We start from the raw sequence: 19,112 nt of genomic DNA, 5'->3' as shown, positions 1-19,112 counted from the left end.
CCCCTGGTGGTTGAAGAAAAATCCACATATAAATCGGAATGTCGGCATGTACAATAAATGAAAAAACAAATCTGAATGCTCTCTGGTATTGTTCAGGGGGCCGGACCAAATGTGGAGGCGTAGTCTGCTTTGAGCTACATCATGAAAGTAGCTCAAACTAGACTGAGCATACTGAAAATGTCATGAACAAGTTTTGTTTTGTCATAAACCTATTCCAATCTGTTGGAAGAAGCATATTAGGTGACAGCTAGCTAACTAGCTTTGTTTCTGGGAGTGTGGGGGCGGCTGGCTGCTGCTTGGATATCAGCAGCCAAGCACTCTTCCTCCCCTGCTTCCTCTGCACCCTGGCATGCCTCAGATATGAACGTCTGTCCCAGTAATGTCAGCATGAAGACGGATTCCCGCCTGAGCTACGAGACTGTCCTGTCCTGCAGCTGACTTATCTCTGAGGATTGAGCTGTGTGTTGTGTTTGCTCTGACTTTCTGCTGCTGTTTTGGTCACGCTGGCTGTCTGTCTCTCCTCAGGACTGTCTGAGCCGCCTTGCTACCCTCTCAGTCCTCGTATTGTTGTGTTTGGTACGTAACTGTCTGTGCATGTTCGTGTTGCACCGTGCTTTTGCATATTTTTATTCACATTTAATGTTGCATGTCTTTTCTTTCCACTCTGAGCACCATCAAAAATTATCCAGAATATAGAATTATGATCTTAGACAGTAAGTTAGGGCAATATGTTATGATGACATATTAGGGACCTGTAGATTGAAAAGAAAGGAAATTTCCACCAAAGTTTTTAGAATAAATTTAAGAACCTTTTGAGAAAAAAATGTAGGAATGTTCAAGTTTGAAAAGTCAGAAATTTGCTGGAAACTTTTAGAGTAATCTCAGATAATTTTTTAAAAGAAAAAAAATTATGTTTTTCTTTATTTTCAAAAAACAAAAATAAACTAGAAAAAAATTAGAAAATTTGAGATTAATCAGAAATGCTCTAGACAATCTTGGAAATTTCTGAGTTTGAAAAATTCACTGGAAATTGTAAGAGTAATCTCAGAAATTTTCAGACTTTAGATATTAAAAAGTCAAAAATATGCTAGAAAAACACTCAAATTGGAAGATTCATTTAAGAAATTTTTGGAAAAAACTAAATTTCTGAGTTTGAAAAGTCAAAAATTTCTTAGAAAAATAAAACAGAAATCTTGAGATTAAGTCAGAAAAGTTTTGAGAACAAAACTTGAAAATCTAAAAGTTTCAAGTGTTAAAAATTTGTGAGAAGAAAAACAAATTTTTGAGAAAAAATATTTTTGCTGTTTGAAACTCTCAAAATTAGATTTTTTCCCTAGAAATTAACATTTGCATGCCCTCCTCCTTCCTTCCAGATGCCCTTCTTGCAGACTTGGAGAACACCAGCTCTCCTCTTCCTCGGTGTCCCGTCTTGCTGACCTCTGACCCTCCACAGAACTCCGATGCCAACTCCCATGACTCGGCGCAGGCTCGACCGCCGCCGCCCGCCTACACGCCGCAGCAGGTCGGCACTCAGAGATTTATTTTCATGTCATATTGTGTAATTTCCTCACCTTCACTTACCATCCGTTTTGTCTCTCAGACTGTTTCTGCAGCAATGAAGTCTTCAACCAACTCCAACCCGGACAAATTATACAGGTGGGTCCGGTCTGCAGTGGACAAGAATCTCACCTCTGATTATAAATCAACACACAACAATAACACTGGGGATTCAGGACGGATTGATTTTAATCAAGAAAAAATCAGGGCTGAATCGATTAATCGTGATTAATCGATTATTGAAATAATTGTCAACTGATTTTGTAATTGATTAATTGTTAACTGGAACACACAGATAAAAAAGGCCATTTACTGAAAGAATAACTCACTCAGAGCTGTACTGTCATGTCTCCTGTGCCCTGCAGCACCGTGTGCAAACCGCGCTCTCCGCGCTCTGCAGACCCTCCGCCTGCTTTCTCCTCCTCGCTGCTGGGCGGCGGTCTGAATGAGCTGGATCACCTGCTGCAGGAGCTCAACGCCACCCAGTTTAACATCACAGGTCTGTGAGTGCATTTCCATGGGTTTACCTCAAGTCTCAGCTGTTCAGATACGGACCCTTTGCAAGTTATTGTTTAAGTCTGGAAATGTATGCGTGCACACAACGCTGGAGGGCAAAAAGACGATCCTTTTACTTGCCATCAAAAGCTACGCTGCTGCAGTAGAACAATCCCGTCAACAAAATTAAACCTGGAGATGTAGGAATTATTAGTTTAGTGCAGTGCGCTACAGCTGGTTGTGTTTAGGTTGCCTTTTTTATTTTGTAACTGAACCAAAGGACACATAATTCCACAGCACATCTACATGTTAAGATTATCAAAGTCAAGCTAGCATAACTGAGCTACTTCCCTCTTTTTCTTAAACTTTTTCCTGACCTTGTTATCTAGTTGTAGTGTTGACAATTAGTAACAAAGCACTGCATTCCTTTTTCTTTTATATATCAGGCATACATTTAAGATTTAGCACGTTATATTGACAATTTAGCAGCTAAACCCAGAGGTAGTCATGGTCAGCCAGCAGCTTTTCGCCCCCCAGCAGAGAGATGATGGCGGTGGGCTCTAGAGCGCGTGATGTTACTCTGCAACGGGTTTAGACTTTAACTTGGTGTAATTTTGTCTGCAGATGAGATCTTGGCCCAGTTTCCTGCTTCTAAGAAAGATGAGAGGGACAAGATCAAGGATAAGACCTCAACCTCCTCCAGGTCTCATTTAATGAATGTATATATATTATTTTTAAATTTGTACCATGATCATCAAACCAGGGTATCTACAGCTTTCAGTAAGACAAACTGACAACTTTTTAAAACCTTTTTCAATAGAAATGCATCAATCCACTTCTTTCCAGTACCAGTCTATTCGATCCAATATAGAAAGATGGTAACGAAATTACTTAGGAGGTTTATCTTTTAAAAAATACAAACAAAAATGTGCTGAATTACAAATTAATTTATAACTGCATAAGCACGGCATATTTAATACACAAATAGCTTCACAAACTTTAACTTTATTATCACACTAAAATGTTGTTTTGATGTGATAAAATACATGCATAAACATTTTAGAAGCCTGGAGTGATGAATGTAGTTTTTACGAAACTAAAATTTGAAATGCAAAATTTAACTCAAATACAAACTTTTTATAATTTGAGATTTAAAGTAAGTTTTGAGTCCTTTATGATAGAAAGACATTTAAATTTGTTCCCAAGTTGTAGTTTTTTCTCCAGCCAGATAAATTTCTGCTTCATAATTTGGAAGTTTTGATTTGGAGAAAAACATTCCAACAGTTTTGTTTACATTGAGTTTTAACCAATCCGATTCATTAGCCACAGACTGCGTACGCTCATTGGCTTGAATCATTTGTCTTAGGGTATAAATGACAGCATCATCTGCGTACATTTGAATAAATACATCAGGACGAACTGAATGGAGGTCATTTATGGATAGAGAAAATAACAGCAGTCCCTGAATGGAGCCTAGGGAAACACCGGGTGATAATGGAAGAAGGTAAACTGGTAATAATATGTAAAATATTTTGTTTTAAAGTGTCAAAAGCTTTTTTCAGATCAGGAAACACAGACGCAACACCACTATCCTTATCCAATAAACGTTTTCTAAGCTTTATTTTCAAAGTTGGAAAGACTTTGAAAATAAAGTCTTTATTTTCAAAGTCTTTTATTTTTCAAACTGATGTAGAAAAATAAAATCTTTTTTTCTACAAAAAAAATTTTTTCTAGAAAAAATAAAATCTTGAGTTCCAAAAGTCAAAAAATTTGCTAGAAAAACATAAATTTTGAGATTAATATCAGAAATTATATAGAAAAAAAGAGGACATAAGTCAAAAATTTGCCAGACAAAAATCCAAAAATATTTAGTTTAACCTCAGGAATTTTCTAGGAAAAAAGTAGCAGAAAAAATGTAGAAAAAAAATCCTGAAAATATCTGGGTCCTCAAAAGTTTATATTTTGCTAGAAAAAATAATCTAAAATTTTGAGTTTGTCAGAAATTTTCTAAAACAAAAACCTTTCCAAATGTTTGACTTTTGGCATTACAAACTCAGAAATTTCCTGTTTTTTCTAGAAAATTTCTGGAGGTTTATCTAAAACATTTAAAGATTTTTGGGGAGAAATTTACAGATTTTAATTTTTATCTACTGTGTTGTAGCCTGCATCACCTCTGCCTTCTGTTCGATGTTTGAATTTGTCCTGCAGAAGCTGCATGTAGAGAAACCGTAATCCTCAGGCTCTTCTAGACCCGACCTAACTTGATGATTTGTCTTTTTGTTCCAGCTCTTCTAAGCCTTCAGCGACTTCAGCCACCATGGAGTTGGACAAACTGATGGCTTCACTGTCTGACTTCAGAGTCCAGACAACGGTAAGTTACTTACTTCAGAGAACATGAAGGAAGTTAGAAAACTAAAACTGTTTTTAGCTGAAACAGTAGATAGATAGCTGGTAGATGTTCCTTTTTAGATGGAACTTATTTGCATCATTTTAAAACTGTTTTGGATGCAGCTGTGGGATATAAACAAAGCCCAGATGTTTACAGGAAGATTCCTGCATTTTCCAAACATCCGTGGTCTTCAGAGGATGAAGGTTAACGATCTGTTTAAGTGTCTCCTTCAGTCTGAGGTCAGAGTTCAGCTTCACAGACCAGACTTATGGGTGAATTCACACCAGTTTGCTTTAATCAAACTGTAGTTGTTTGTCTAGAAGTCTGGTTTGTTTGGGGAGATCTGAATGAATGATCAAGCAAAAAATGAACTCTGGTGCGGTTTGAATGCATATGTGAACGCCATGCGGACCGGAGACCGCTACAAAATCAGGAAGTGGACTGCAGCGCAGGGCATTCTGGGTAAATATAACCAAAACAAACGTGTGAGTTTCGTGCTTGCAGGAAAAATGACTCGTTATCTTTTACCAAAGAGAAGAAGGAAATCCTACAACCGCTAAAATCTGACGCTGCTCCATTTTTGGTTACATTTCGGGAAGAAGAAAGTTACGTTCAGTGTCTTGTTCTGAGGTTTTCGTGTCATTCCCTTCAGTCTGTTCTGGCACAGCGCCACCACAGGTGAGAAGGGGAATAGGTTTATAAAAGAGTTTGGATTGTATGACACAGGGCAAAAGCGAACCACAGCAGCTGAAAATGTAAGGTAAAGTCTTTTAAAGACGGCCGTTGTTTGTCTTCTACCAGCCAACTCCGCCTGTCAGCCAAGTGGTCACCGCGCCGCAGCGGCCCGCCACCCCGCCACAGCAGTCCGCCGCTCCAACCCAGGCCACACCTGGAGGCTCACTGGACAGCATGCTGGGACTCCTCCAATCAGACCTGAGCCGACAAGGAGTTCAGACGTCCTCCAAGGGAAACTGCTCAGCCTGCCAAAAACCAGTCGTAGGACAGGTGAGCCGCTTCATCGCCCTTTCCTGTTGCCATGTGAATCACCACAGGGGATGCAAACAATTAATGAACTGAAAGGGTTTATTAGATTAAAATGAGTCCCAGTCGATTAATGACGTCAGTTAAAGTTTTGTGTTGTAGCTTGGGCCAACCAGCAGAGGGCGCCGCTGGTCGTGATTAAGCACAGCCAGTTGACACAAGATGGCGGCTCCAAACAGAGTTTGGTGTGGGGTGAAAAATTCACTCTGTGGTTCTGTTTTAAAATAAAAACTCAACAAGGTCCTTGAGTTTCTCCTTAATAAGGATTTTTTTCAGCCGCGTTGCATGACGGAGAAACAACTTCAAAGAAAATGTCCGCTTATCAGTTAATCAGCTTAACTTTAAACTCGTTAGTAGATTACTTTCACTATCACATTAGCAGCAGTAAAGCCGACTGTCCGTGTGCAACAGGTGGTGACGGCGCTCGGGAAGGTGTGGCACCCGGAGCACTTCGTATGCACAGAGTGCGAGACGGAGCTGGGCAGTCGCAACTTCTTCGAGAAGGACGGGCGGCCATATTGCGAGTCGGACTACTTCACGCTCTTCTCCCCGCACTGCGCTAACTGCAGCAAACCGATACTGAACGTGAGACATAGAACCACGTTAATAAAACCAAATCTATTACGGTTAGCTACAGCTGTTTCCCTCACCTTTGTTTCTTTGTGTGCTTAGAAAATGGTCACTGCTCTGGACAAGAACTGGCATCCGGAGTGTTTCTGCTGCGTCAAGTGCAGCCGCACATTTGGAGACGAAGGTAACCGGAGAATGAAGCGACATGAAACAAGAAAAAAACTTATTAGAAACAGTTTAAGAGAAAATCTTAAACATTTCTGAGGTTTTTAGCTAAATTTCAGACTTTGTGGACTAAAAGAATTAAAAGTAGACCTCCTGTTAAAGTGGATGTTGCATTACATACCGGACTCTGTCTGGGCCGTTTCTCTTTCCTATTTTGGAATGGCCGCCATCTTTAATTCTGAAACGGCTTTGCTTAGGCAAGACCGTTGGCGCCCTCCGCTGGATGGCCGCCAAACTACAACACTGAAAGAAGTCCAGGTGGATAATATTAATCGATTTGAATCAGTGTTGTTATAGTCAAGGTTTCCCCCAGAAAAGGCTACAGCACTTTTGCAAACAGGCAAACACAAAACATGTAAATAAAAAACATTTAGAATGTTTATCTCACTTTTATCCGCTATTCTTTTAGCATAAATGCTACCTCATACCTACTGGTTTTAGTTAGCTGTGCTATGCTAGCTTGAGGAGCAAAGTAGATTGATATATTTGACTGGCATCCAAATATTTCAGTAAATTTTTAACTTATATTTCATAATTATTATTATTGAAATATAGTTTAGATTTTATTATTTTAAAAAATCATGCGCTCATGGCCCTCTTTTGAAAACCGTGGGCTACAGCATACCTTTTTCTCTTTATTAAGAAATAGATAAGTAAATTGGGTTATATTTTGCAACAATGAAAGGTGGTTTAAAGAGGGTGCACTGTTTTTCTCAGCTGTATTTAACCTTTTTTTCCTTTTGGGTGGAGTTGTTGTAATTCTGTGGTTTCCTCCTGCAGGTTTCCATGACCGTGACGGCCAGCAGTACTGTCAGCAGTGCTTCCTGACCCTGTTTGCCTCCCGCTGTCAGGGCTGCAGCGAGCCGATTCTGGAAAACTACATTTCAGCTCTGAACTCTCTCTGGCATCCGCAGTGCTTCGTGTGTCGGGTGAGTTTTGTCATTTAATCATTTAATCAGCAGTGGACCACTGATAAAAACCCTCCATATGACCTGAAATAATAATAAATAAAAAAAACAATCTAAAACAACAATAAGCTTTTAGTTTGGACCAATCCAATTTATTTTCTTATTTAAACCCTTTTAATTGTCAATAATAATTAGGTTATTGATTTGTCCTTTTGTTTTTTGCTGTTTTCCCCAAATCAGTTAATTGATTTTTAAAGAATTAATTTAAAGTTTGCACTAAAAATCTGCAAAATGTCCTGAAAATTGTGTAATCACCTTAAACTACATAACTTTATTAACAGTTAAAGTTAGGATACACTAATTTTATTTTTTTGGAGATTATTATGATATATTTTAATTAGTTATTGAGTTTTGAGGTGATTTTTGTAGAATTATTTAGAAACAGACCAATAAACAGACCATGCTTATCAGTCTGTTTAGCGCAGACTGATAAACACAGAGCAGCCATGAGCACACATGGAAAATCAGGAATATTTTTGTTTAATTTTAATCCAAAATACTAGGATTCTAACTCTATGAAATATATTTTTTTTTATTTCACTTATAACATAGTAATTTTGGCCTGTTATAAGTAAAATAATGCTAGTAGAATTAGTACTTTTTCATCAATATTAAGGAATTCTTATTTCAAAACTCTCCTGATTGCTAAGTTACGTCCCATGGGAATTTCGCCGTTACCTAGCAACCCCACCGAGGCCCAACCCGTTACCTAGCAACCAAACCAACTGTAATCTATGTATATATTTTTTGTACAGTTTTCACTTGAGTGCTACTCTTTTTTTAGTGTGTATACATGGGTTTTTCATTGTAAGTTAGTTTTATTTGTGACTTTTTATCTGTCTAATTCAGTCAGTTTTAATTCGTTTTTAAGAGTGTTTTTGCTAGTTTTTATTTGCTTAATATTGTTTAGTGTCTGTTAGTTATAGTAGTACTTTTAATTCTTTCAGTCTTTGGTTAATTTTTAGGTGCAGAATTCAAAAGAAATTTTGAGATCAATCTCCAGTTACCGATTATTCGATTGCCAAATTAGATTAATCACGATTAATTGTCTCCGCGCTGCCTGCTTCCAGGAGTGCTACAGCCCCTTCGTCAACGGCAGCTTCTTCGAGCACGAGGGCAAGCCGCTGTGCGAGGCCCACTACCACCAGTCCCGCGGCAGCATGTGCCAGGCCTGCCAGCAGCCCATCCTGGGCCGCTGCGTCACCGCCATGGGCGCCAAGTTCCACCCGCACCACCTGGTGTGCCAGTTCTGCATGAAGCCGCTGAGCAAGGGCTGCTTCAAGGAGCAGGAGAACAAGCCCTACTGCCACCCCTGCTTCATCAAGCTCTTCGGTTAGACACCCACCGCTCCACGGACCGGCTCTACGGGAGACTCTTAGGGCCACCAACAAAAAAAAGTATAAAATTCTGATTTTTTTTTCTTCTCAGAATTCTGACATTAATTTCAAAATTATGACTTAAATCTCAGAATTCTCCCAATAATAGAATTCTGACTTTGACATCATAATTCTGATGTTATTTTCAGAATTCTGACTAATTTCAGAATTTAGATATTAATTTCAGAATTTTGATATTAATAGAATTTTGACACTAATTTCGGAATTCTGACTTTAATTTCAGTTTACTATCTATTTCTCCCAAAATTATATTTTTTGTCATCCTGTGTATGGAAAAAAGAGAGAGGAAAAAAAGTCAGAATTACATTTTTTTTTCCGGTGGCCCTAATCTTCTTCTGTACTTCTCTCATCCTCTGAATCCTTGAATAAAAGCAGATGGTTCTTCTACATCGTATCTCGGTTATTTAGTGCAGCAGTGAGGATGGAGTTGAGTCAACCAACACAGCACATAATTTGTTTTTTAGAAAATGAGATTGAGAAGAAACATGAAGTAAATTGACGACAAAGTTTCTCTCACCCATAAAATTTTAGCTTTTTTTGCCAAAGGAAGGAAAGAAGCAAATTAAATGTATTGTTTCAGTCTACGAGGTTAAATGTTATGAAAGAAAATTCCTTATAATATATTTGCTTTTTATTGCCTCAAGTACACACTTCACTGCATTTGCATTTATGTATTGTTTGCTGATTGCTAAATATGTTTACGTAAACTACCTTATTTTTAAAGTCAGGTATCGTTCACTTATTTCCCTATGCAAAATGTCAGACGCGTTTCTAGAAATAAAAGAAGTTTTTATGATGTTTTGTGTTTCTTCTTTATTGTTTTATATTGGATGAATTGTCGGTTCACTCCATGTGTGCCCATTTATAGACAAAAGAAAAAGTCTCATTATGGTTCTCCATAGTTGCTACAGTCAACAAATAAATATATATTTTTTAATATTTTGTTTGTTTTGAGTATAAACCAGAATGAAAACCCCGGGATATGGATCAGCAATATTTACAAAACAAAAAGTATTTGCATTTCGTTAGGCAGTTATGCTATTAAGCTAACGATTTGTAGCTAAATAAAATATAAATAGAGCTGCAGACACTTAAGAGCCTTGAATAAATGCAAGATTTATTAAGATATTTAAAATAAAAATAAAAACACACACACACAGCATAATGACTAAAAATACAAAAATGACCGAACAGAATAGCAGAAGAAAAAAGTGTGCAGTTGTTGCAGTAAAACACAAAATATTAGCTAAAGCTAGCATTTTAAAAATAACAATACTGGTGCTTTATAAACATGGACAGAGTTCATTTACATTTGAAATGTACATATTGAGCTAACTTGTGTTGCAAGTTAAAATAAATACACATAAAGTATCAGTATAAATACATGCAGCAAAGTTACTACGAAATATATCTGAAGCAGCTACGTAGTTAACAGAGTTCAGAAAATGATGGTTTTGACCAGCAGAGATCGGTGTTTCCTCACTTTGTAAAAGTAGCGCCTAATAACTCATTAATTTTATTCATAAAGGTTTAAGAAGAAATGTACAAAAATCCTGAATATTATTCAGAGCCAGATAAAACACTTTGCCAACAGTACAGGTGAGGCGACAGCTGCGTGATGACGTGTCCACGCCTCTGCGCCTCACAGGTGTGTTCATTTAGAGGTTAATCAGCGTCTCCTGGTGTCCGAACAGAAAAAAAGCAGGTGATGTTGGATGGGAAAGCGCTTTGAACTTTTCGGATTCAACAGTTTCTACAAACATAATGAGTGATTCGGAACAACAACAGGTAGGTCGATGTCATTTCACTGTTTAAAATGTGTAAACAACGCACACAGGTAGTTCTGTTCGGATCAGAACCAGCTCAGACTTCCGCGGTTTGTTTTCTTTAAGGAGTCTGATAAAGTGGATGAAGCTCAGTGGCCTGAGGATGGAGATGCGTGGAGTGACGCAGAGGATGATGCGGGGATGGACTGCGAGCTGCTGCAGGCCATGACCGAGGAGGACGAGGACATAAATGTCTTCAATGAGGAGACATTTGGGATGGGTGAGTCCATCTGAAACTCCTGCATTTAATCAGAAAAAGGTGAATATGAAACTTCTCAGTATTTCAGATTTATTTACTGCATTTGGAAAAACAAGAGTTTGTAGAATGGGTAGTAATTTGAGTAAATTTTTGGCAAATATTTACCTTAGAATGTGCTTCACTGCTTACTAGGTTTTACTCTTACTTGACTGATATCAAGTATTGACACCCATGAGTAAATTGTCTGGATATTTCAATGGAGCATTAGAGAAACTGTAAAAAATTATAGTAAAAGTACATTTCTGCCAAAAAACAGAAATTTTTAATCACAGAAATTTTTTAGGAAACAAATTCCTGGACATTTCTGAGCATGCTAGGAAATAACTGGCATTTTCTGGAAAAACATGGAACTTTTCTGACTCTGTAAAGTTTTACATTTTTTGTCTCTTGGAAATTTTGAGTTTGAAAAATTGACTTTTTGAAACTTGTCCATGCTCTAGAAAATTTTGCAGATCTAAAAAATTTTTTCTACTAGAAATTTGATTTGAGTTAATTTTGCAGAATTTATAATTATTTTTAAATCTGCAATGGCTCCAACTTGCTGTAGTTGGATACTCCCCACTGTGAGTAACTTCACTGAATGAAAAACAATGTTTTAAATAAAACTTCATGATCACAGATGCACATCTGTGCTTCAGACGTTTTAATGTGAAAGAAAATTGATTTGAAAAAATTTGTTTTGCCAGAATTTTTTTTAACCATTTATGAATTTCCTTTTGGGTTTTTTAATGCCAACATTTCCACATAACCCTTTATATTTTGGTCCATCTGACATATTTTTCTTTTTTTAAATATTAAATTACATTTTGGTCTGTTACTCAGTACATAAGTAACATTTTCTTACTCCCGTACTTTCTTACTCGAGTTAAAAATGTCATTACTCTTACTTGGGTGCTCCAGTCGCCTCTGCATATCTACTTTAACGTTTTAACTAACTTGCATATTTGATTAAATAATCTACATTTAAAGTGCAACAAGTTCTTTTTCGTCCACATTGAGTAAATATTCATTTGAAACTAAAACATTTGCACTATAAATTAGACTAAGATTTGTTTTTTGTAGCGCAGGCCAATGTCCAAAAACAGAATCTATTATCTGCAGGATAAATGTAAATTGTTTTAATTTAGATCTCGACCCACATGGGACGACGGAGCCGTTAGCTGATGGCGCCATTTCCTTTGAGGAGCCGCCATCGCTGCAGCCGGAGCCCAAACCTCCGTCTCCCCCCAGACAGAAGCCGCTGCATCCGGCCCGGGTTGCCCCGTGGCAGCGAGGTCAGAGGTCGAGGTGGAGGGGAGGCCTGGGCAGGGGCCAGATGTTTGAAGACCCGGCCGTGATGAGGATAGTGGAGGGACGACCGAGCCTCATGGTGACCAAGATGGCTGCTCTGAGATCACATTGTTTTGATCACATATCGACGTATTGATCTGATTATCGGCTTGTTTTTACTGTTTCAGAGTCTGGACAGCGCCATAGTGGACTGTGGGCACGCCGTGTCCAGGAGTACCTCTGTGGATGACGTAAGGGAGCGCTGGACTTCAACTTCCTTTATTTGAACGCTGCAGGAACATAATTTTACCAAGTATTTTTGGTTTAGTTTCTACTGAAAATATCTTGGTAAAGTGTTTTTCAAAGTGGAGCCACCAGATGGCGCTAGGTGGGCTTCAGGAAACCAGGAAAAAGCAAAAACTTTAACCAAAGTCTAGTCTATTTCAGTCATTATAAAAAGTTAAAATAATTTTTCAAATGTTGTTTGACATGTACAACTGCCATTGTAAATAGGAGAGTAAATTTCTACCATAAATTTATGGAATTTTGCGAATAATCTCAAATTTTCTAGAAAAAGCTTGCATTTCCAAAAGTCAAAATTTTTTCACTTAGTAAATTTCTGAAATCTCAAATTTTAAAAAAAAAAAATTCTAATTTTGAGGTTTTTCTAGCAAATTTTTACTTTTAAAAACTCAAATTTCCACTTTTTGGAATTCTGAGACTAATCTAGAAAATGTTAACGGTGACAAATGTGCTAAAAAAAAATCTCAAATTTTGAGATTAATCTCAGAAATTTTAAAGAAAACTTGGAAGTTTGATTTTCCACCAATTTGAGATTAATTACAAAACGTGACTTTTTTCTAGCAAATATTTGACTTTTTTGAGCAGCCTTTCCTCTGCCTACATCACCCAGAATCCTGTGCAGTACATGCAATGTATATTATTTGTGCAGTTATACTTAACATTGATTTAAAAATTACTAGTTTGCTTATAATATGAGGAAATGTCTTGTTAAAATGGAAATCAAGCCCCTATATTTAGCTGGAAAGTTAATTATAAGTCAGCTTCGTCTTATTCCAAGTGTACTAGGATATTTGAGCTTGAAACCAGACCAAAAATGCTTAAGATTTTGTTTTTCTGAAGCAGCTGATGGTAACCAAATGTCTCTTTTCTAGAGGATGACGCCTCCTTACTGGAAAAACCGTAGAGTTTCTGGATCGATACTCCAGGTTCGGAGGGAAACGATCCCTCAATACAACAAATAACAATTGCAGACGGCTTAAATCCTTGTGTTTTGGGGTTTAAATCTGTAGGACAGCGCCATAGTGTGTGTGATCGGTCACAGAGGGCGGGGTCAGCATGTGAACGCTGACTTCCTGGATCTACTGTGTCCCGTCTCTTCCTACGGAGTCCAGAGAGGAGAACCCAGAGGATCGTACTCCAGGAGGGTGTTTGGCCAACGAGGGCCCGCTCGGGTAGATTATCCTGATTTAACTAGAATATTTTCATGGCTGACACTTGGAGGTAGTTTTAAAATGGGTGAATATGACTCTGAAATAAGTTAAAGCTGCAGTAACCTTTATAAATGTTTTTAGACACTTGTTAAAACTGTCACTCTGATGGCATAATATAAAACGATCTGTGAAGCGATCGCTCTCCTCCCTTACCAGATGCAACCAATCAGAGCCAGGAGGTGGGTCTTAGTGCTGTCAATCAATCATGAACTTGGCTTGCTATTAAATGTGTTTATGGCGGAGAAACAACTTGTTTACTGGAAAACTGTTTATCTGCTGTCATCTGTGACCATGCTAACCAGCTAGTTAGCCATGCTAACCAGCTAGTTAGCCATGCTAACTAGCTATGACAGATTGACAGAGCTAAGACCCTCCTCCTGGCTCTGATTGGTGGTTTCTAGTAAGCACTGGGAGATCTCATTTTTTTCAGATTATCTCTCATATATGACAGTTTAAACTGTATGATAAGAAAAATAGGAGAATATTTAACAGGAGGTAAAACTTTTTTTTTTTTTACCAAGCTCTCAGTTCACTTTGTTTACATGGTGCTAATTCACAACAGATGTCGTCTCAACCGGAGGAAGTCGGAGAAAGAAAATCCAGAAAGAAGCTCTGTTAATATTTTTTATGTCATAATCAAAATCATTTATAATTAAAAATAAGCAACAGAGCTGCCCAGTGTAGGTTAATGTGAAATCCATGTAAAAAGTGTTGCATTGCAGTATATTCAGATTTAAAGTTTTTCTTTCCCTGTCTGTAATCTACATTTAACTTTATTTTTCAGATTCATGCACCGGTGATGCCCAGATCACCCATCTTCTCACGGCAACCGCTGACGCCACGGCAACACTTGAATCAGGTTTTATTAAACTCATCACTTTAGAGCAGAGGACTGCAACACTGCAAAAACACAATCTTACCAAATATTTTCTGGTGCAAATAAATTGGTACATCTTAAGTCAAAACAAACTTAAAAGTAACTTTTCACCAAGATAAAGGAGCTTGTTTTAGGTAAATTCCTTAATATTGGTGAAATAATCAGTGGATTTGGTGCCTTTCATAAATATTAAGGAATTAATGTAAAACAAGCTCCCATTTCTTGCTGAAAAGTTGTAAGTTTTTTGTTTTAAATGCATCTAGTCTGATCTAGACTTATCTGCATAATTTATAACTATATATAGTTGTTTCACACTGCATTGTGTCAAACCAAACTGTTTGGAGAAAAATATTCCCCTCCTCACCTGTGGGGGCGCTGCAACAAAAACCACTGAAGGTAATAACATAAAAACCTCTGAAGACGCTGAGCTCAACTTTCATGAAATGTGAAAAATGGAATAGCTTCAGATTTTAGCAGTTGGTTGATTTCTCTTTTCTTTGGTTGAAGATAATGAACCATTTTTCCTGCTAGCGCTATTCTAGCACGACTGTTTTGGTTGTATTTACCCAGAATGCTCTGTGCTGTAGTCAACTTCCTGCTTTAGGACCTCTCTGGTCCACTTGATGTTCACACACATCAGAAGCGCACCAGAGTTCACTTCAACCAAGCAGAGACTCAGATTTTGGTTGGTTACATGTTCCTCAAATGAAACAAACTTTCTAGACAAATGGACTGGAGTTCTGTTAAACTGGACTAAACATGGCTGGTGTGAATGGTCAAAATGTATGACTTGCAGTCAACAGGGAACTTGTTGCCAAAATTAAGATTGCTTTAAGTCCATTTCTTCCATAGACTATGAATAATTTCAGACTTGGCTGCATTTATTTGACTTTGTTTTTTTTTTTGTCATTTCGACCCAGATGGGTTGCTTCATGTTCCCTCCAAACCGCTCTTCTCCCTCCACTCCTCGGCCTCTGACTCCAAAGACCATGCAGCTTCGCTTCGGTGCCAACTCTCCCAGACCGTCCCCGTTTTACAGCCCATCAGCCAACCCGGTGCAGCCGTTCAGGTAACCTTCATACTATGTAAATATGTACCAATCTGAATGTTTTTTTTTTTTGTTTTTTACTGAAAAAATACTTATCATAAATTATCTGCGCCACCTGCTTGTCCAACATGGTAAAACATCTGGAGTCCACCAACCAGCAGGTGGCACCACAGTGCCCAGTTGTAGCGACGTAAGAGATGATCAGTCTGTTTGTCCTGTTTCTCTGGTTCATCAGTTTCCCCGGTCCAGTCACGCAGCTCCATCCTCAACATAAACGACTTCTCAGTCAAAAGCAGCGTCTGTTTCACAGGTTGGTGCTACACTAACTAAAAGATTATAATAAAATGTTGAAAAGATTAACTTGGAGTGTTTTTCCTGAAGAAAATGTGAAGGCTGGGACCCTTACTCTAACCTCATGACGGACAAAGAAAAGGAGTGGATCATTCGCCTGCAGATGATTCAGCTGCAAAGCGAGAATCCGTACCTCGAGGACTATTATTACCAGGTAGAAAAATTAACAATTTGGAAAACTTCATGACATTTTAGAATGAGTTTTCAACTCTCTCGCTCTGTAATAGGAGTATTATCGCCGATTAGAAGCCAAGATGGCCGAGGAAGAGCTGGGCATCAGGAGCAAGAAGGAGCCGCCCAAACTCACCACACCGTACATTACCAAGACGGACGCCTACACACCAGGTTCCCTTCGGCGTTGAACCGTTTTCACTGCAAAAACACAAACATCAGCTAATATTTTTGGCCCAGTTATGTAGGGACACTCGATATAAGACAAAACTAACTCACAAGAAATGGGAGTTTATTTTACGTCGGTTGCAGATTATTTCACTGAACATTTTTCCTGTTCAGTGAAATAATCTGCAAGTGGAATTTAATATTAAGGAACCAGAATTTGGTTGCTAGGTGACAGGCTGGGCTTGGCAGGTGTTGCTAGGTAACGGCACAGTGCCAGTTGATTTTGACACAATCTGCCAGTAGAACTAGTATGTTTTGCTCCCCCCCTTCCCCCATCAATAATAAGGTATTATTGACTTAAACAAGCTCCTACATCTTGCTGATAAGTCGAGTTTTTCTCATTTGAAATGTAGGAGCTGATTTTTGCACTTGAAAATAGACCAAAAGTACTTAAGATTTTAGTTTTCCAGTGTTCAGGTTGTCCTGTGTCTATAAGCTTTGTGGTCTCTCAGTGGTCCACATCGAAGGCTCTTTGGGTCAGGTCGCTGTCTCCACGTGTTATTCTCCACGCCGGGCCATCAGTGCGGTCCATGCAGTCCAAACTCACGGCCCTCTTGAGGTTTGTTGTTCAACTCCTGTAAGTAAAGATATTATAGTGCCTTCCTTGACGTTCAACTTTTTTTATTTTTTTAAAGGAACATAAAGACACCAGACAACAGCGACTAGAGATTCTCAGCAAAATAGAAAAGGTAACTTTGAGTTTTTACTTTTTTTTTTATAATTTTTTTTTTTATCATTTTAACCTTGAAAGATATTAAAAAAGAACTATAATTTCTGAAGTGCAACACATACCTGAGCCTGGAAAAAATGTCATGCTTAACAAAAGCTAAAGTGCAGAAATGGTGTAAAAGTTTTGATTGGCCACAAGAAAAACGGTCCCCAGAGCCTCTTGTCACTTTAAATCCAAACAAACTGCTGATGGCCACATCCCCCAAATTCAACATTTACAGTCCCAAGTGAAACTGGCTGCGAACAGATGCACATTCATACATCCCTACACCTGTAAAAAAGATAATTGGTTCCTCCTGTACAGCCAACAACAATGCAGCAAGTGGTTTCTAGATGGTAAGTCATAAACAAAATTCTTGTCTTTTCTATCAGCCATTGTACAGTGCATACATTGGTAAAACCAGCTGACCAAAGGTCCTGGAGCTCTCCTGGGGTTGCTAGGTAACGGGTGGAGCTCTGCTGGGGTTGCTAGGTAATGGGCTGGTCTTTGCTGGTTTGTCATGTTACATTTGCAAGGTTTTGGAAAATGTAAAATTTTTCAGACACCAAAAGACATTAACTTATTACCAGAAACCGTGTATTTATTATATATATATATATATATATATATATATATATATATATTTTAGCTTTGTCTGTTTTTAGAGACAGTTCAGACCCAAATAAAATGCAAAAAAAAAAAAATTTTTTTTATTTTTTTTGCAGAATGGGTCCCCTTTAAATGATTTTCTAACTTATTAGAAAAAACTTGAATTTGCCAGTATTTTAGGTAAATGGATTAATTGAACAGAACTTTATAGTAAACTTGGAAAATCAACTTAAATGTTTTTATGACTTAAAATAGAGGGGAAACAACATCTGCAGGTTGTGTATTTAACTGCGTATTAGGGCTGTTGTAGTTGGAGTAAATTACTGCTGAGGAAATGTGAAAATTTATTGAATTGCAAAAGTGGAAGGAAAGAAAATCACCTTTTGAAACTTGGAAATCTCTCCATTGTAATTTTTTTTTTTTGTAGAAAATTTGAGAATTGCAAAACTTCTGATTTTCTTTCTTTTAAGTTTTTGTATTCCTCTGACTTTTTTTGTTAATTGCAGTTGTTCATAGTTTTGCTGGAGGTGGAGGAAACTGAGAGGATGAAGACCACAGTTTTGTCTGAAGCAGAAGAAATCAGACTAATGGAAAAAACTCAGAGGAAAGTGGAGCACATCTACTCTCAGCTGCAGCAACACAATGCTCCGTGAGTCTTTTAACAATGCAACAATGCAAATAATGTGTTTTTTGTTGAATAAACTTATAAAATTGTGTTTTAGAGATTCAGGAGACGAGTTTCTTCCTTTCTTGAGTGTCTCAAAAGGCAAAAAGCTTCTCGCTCGTCTGCTGCCCTTCTTGAAGAACGATTCAGCGCTGAAGATCTTGCACATCGTCGCCTCCAACCTTCCTACGCTGATGAGCAGAGACACCGAGGAGGTGAGTCGGGGTTAAAGGTCACTGGGGTCTGAGTTACTGGGGTTTTTTCCCCTTGCATTTTTGATTTATGAAGATTTAATTTTTGGAAAATCTGGATTTTTTTTTTTTTTTTTTTCACCATTTAACTCTTTGGGTTTCCATAGTTTAGTGATGTCATCACATTCAAGGTGTCCATCTTGTTTTTGGAGCTTCTATTTATTTGGATTTTGAATTCAAGTAAACAAAGAAATTAGTGCTAAGATGTTTTAGTTATTTTACTATACAGTTTAAATGGTTCTAACATTAAGAATAATCATCTGAAAACTGTTGCAATATAAGAATAAAGTGTTAATATTAACAGAATAGTTGTATTCTGTGAAGTTCTGATACATTTAAGTTTTATCTAATATAAATATTAATAGCAGGACTTTGAAACAATTGTACAACTATTTCCAAAGATCCACACAAACTGAGGTTCTGATTTCCTTTAAAAACTAAAATTTTTATTCAGGAATTTCTTGAGGAAACTTGGACATTTCTGCATTTCAAAAGTTAAAAGTTGTCAACTTTTGAAAAGCAGAAATGTCAAACTTTTTTTTCTAAAAAATGTCCCAACTTTTATGCTGTTGTAGGTTATATAATAACCTGAGGACCAAGCTTTTTTTTTTTTTTTTTTTTTTTTTTTTTTTTTTTTTTTTTTAAAATTTTTTTTTTTTTTTTTTTGTTTTTGTTAAAAAAAATTTTTTTTTGG

General features: G+C 37.5%; 2 protein-coding genes across 3 annotated transcripts in view; both read left to right on the top strand.

Moving 5' to 3' along the window:
- Positions 1-9,440, top strand: part of LOC106956116 (transforming growth factor beta-1-induced transcript 1 protein) — a 27,661-nt gene extending 18,221 nt beyond the window's left edge. Inside the window, exons 2-12 of one of the 2 annotated variants that reach the window (XM_015046721.1) lie at positions 526-576; positions 1,374-1,522; positions 1,601-1,656; positions 1,923-2,056; positions 2,677-2,755; positions 4,339-4,423; positions 5,243-5,446; positions 5,894-6,067; positions 6,155-6,236; positions 7,058-7,206; positions 8,316-9,440. In XM_015046721.1, coding sequence (XP_014902207.1) covers positions 526-576; positions 1,374-1,522; positions 1,601-1,656; positions 1,923-2,056; positions 2,677-2,755; positions 4,339-4,423; positions 5,243-5,446; positions 5,894-6,067; positions 6,155-6,236; positions 7,058-7,206; positions 8,316-8,582 — 1,430 coding nt within the window. In that variant the 3' untranslated portion in view covers positions 8,583-9,440. The remainder of the gene's footprint in view (positions 1-525; positions 577-1,373; positions 1,523-1,600; positions 1,657-1,922; positions 2,057-2,676; positions 2,756-4,338; positions 4,424-5,242; positions 5,447-5,893; positions 6,068-6,154; positions 6,237-7,057; positions 7,207-8,315) is intronic. The other variant, XM_015046722.1, reaches the window with a different exon arrangement.
- An 858-nt stretch (positions 9,441-10,298) lies between these two features.
- patl2 (PAT1 homolog 2) overlaps positions 10,299-19,112 on the top strand; it is a 13,912-nt gene continuing 5,098 nt past the window's right edge. Inside the window, exons 1-15 of the mRNA XM_015046720.1 lie at positions 10,299-10,430; positions 10,535-10,688; positions 11,855-12,096; positions 12,185-12,247; positions 13,172-13,225; positions 13,310-13,471; positions 14,295-14,369; positions 15,308-15,456; positions 15,671-15,745; positions 15,817-15,940; positions 16,014-16,131; positions 16,638-16,744; positions 16,821-16,874; positions 18,010-18,152; positions 18,226-18,382. Of these exons, the coding sequence (XP_014902206.1) occupies positions 10,407-10,430; positions 10,535-10,688; positions 11,855-12,096; positions 12,185-12,247; positions 13,172-13,225; positions 13,310-13,471; positions 14,295-14,369; positions 15,308-15,456; positions 15,671-15,745; positions 15,817-15,940; positions 16,014-16,131; positions 16,638-16,744; positions 16,821-16,874; positions 18,010-18,152; positions 18,226-18,382 (1,701 nt within the window). The 5' untranslated portion in view covers positions 10,299-10,406. The remainder of the gene's footprint in view (positions 10,431-10,534; positions 10,689-11,854; positions 12,097-12,184; positions 12,248-13,171; positions 13,226-13,309; positions 13,472-14,294; positions 14,370-15,307; positions 15,457-15,670; positions 15,746-15,816; positions 15,941-16,013; positions 16,132-16,637; positions 16,745-16,820; positions 16,875-18,009; positions 18,153-18,225; positions 18,383-19,112) is intronic.

Source organism: Poecilia latipinna, unplaced genomic scaffold (genome assembly GCF_001443285.1).
Source record: "Poecilia latipinna isolate Pla-1442-1.1 unplaced genomic scaffold, P_latipinna-1.0 Scaffold790, whole genome shotgun sequence".
Taxonomy (NCBI): domain Eukaryota; kingdom Metazoa; phylum Chordata; class Actinopteri; order Cyprinodontiformes; family Poeciliidae; genus Poecilia; species Poecilia latipinna.
This window is presented reverse-complemented; position numbering and strand designations above follow the sequence as displayed.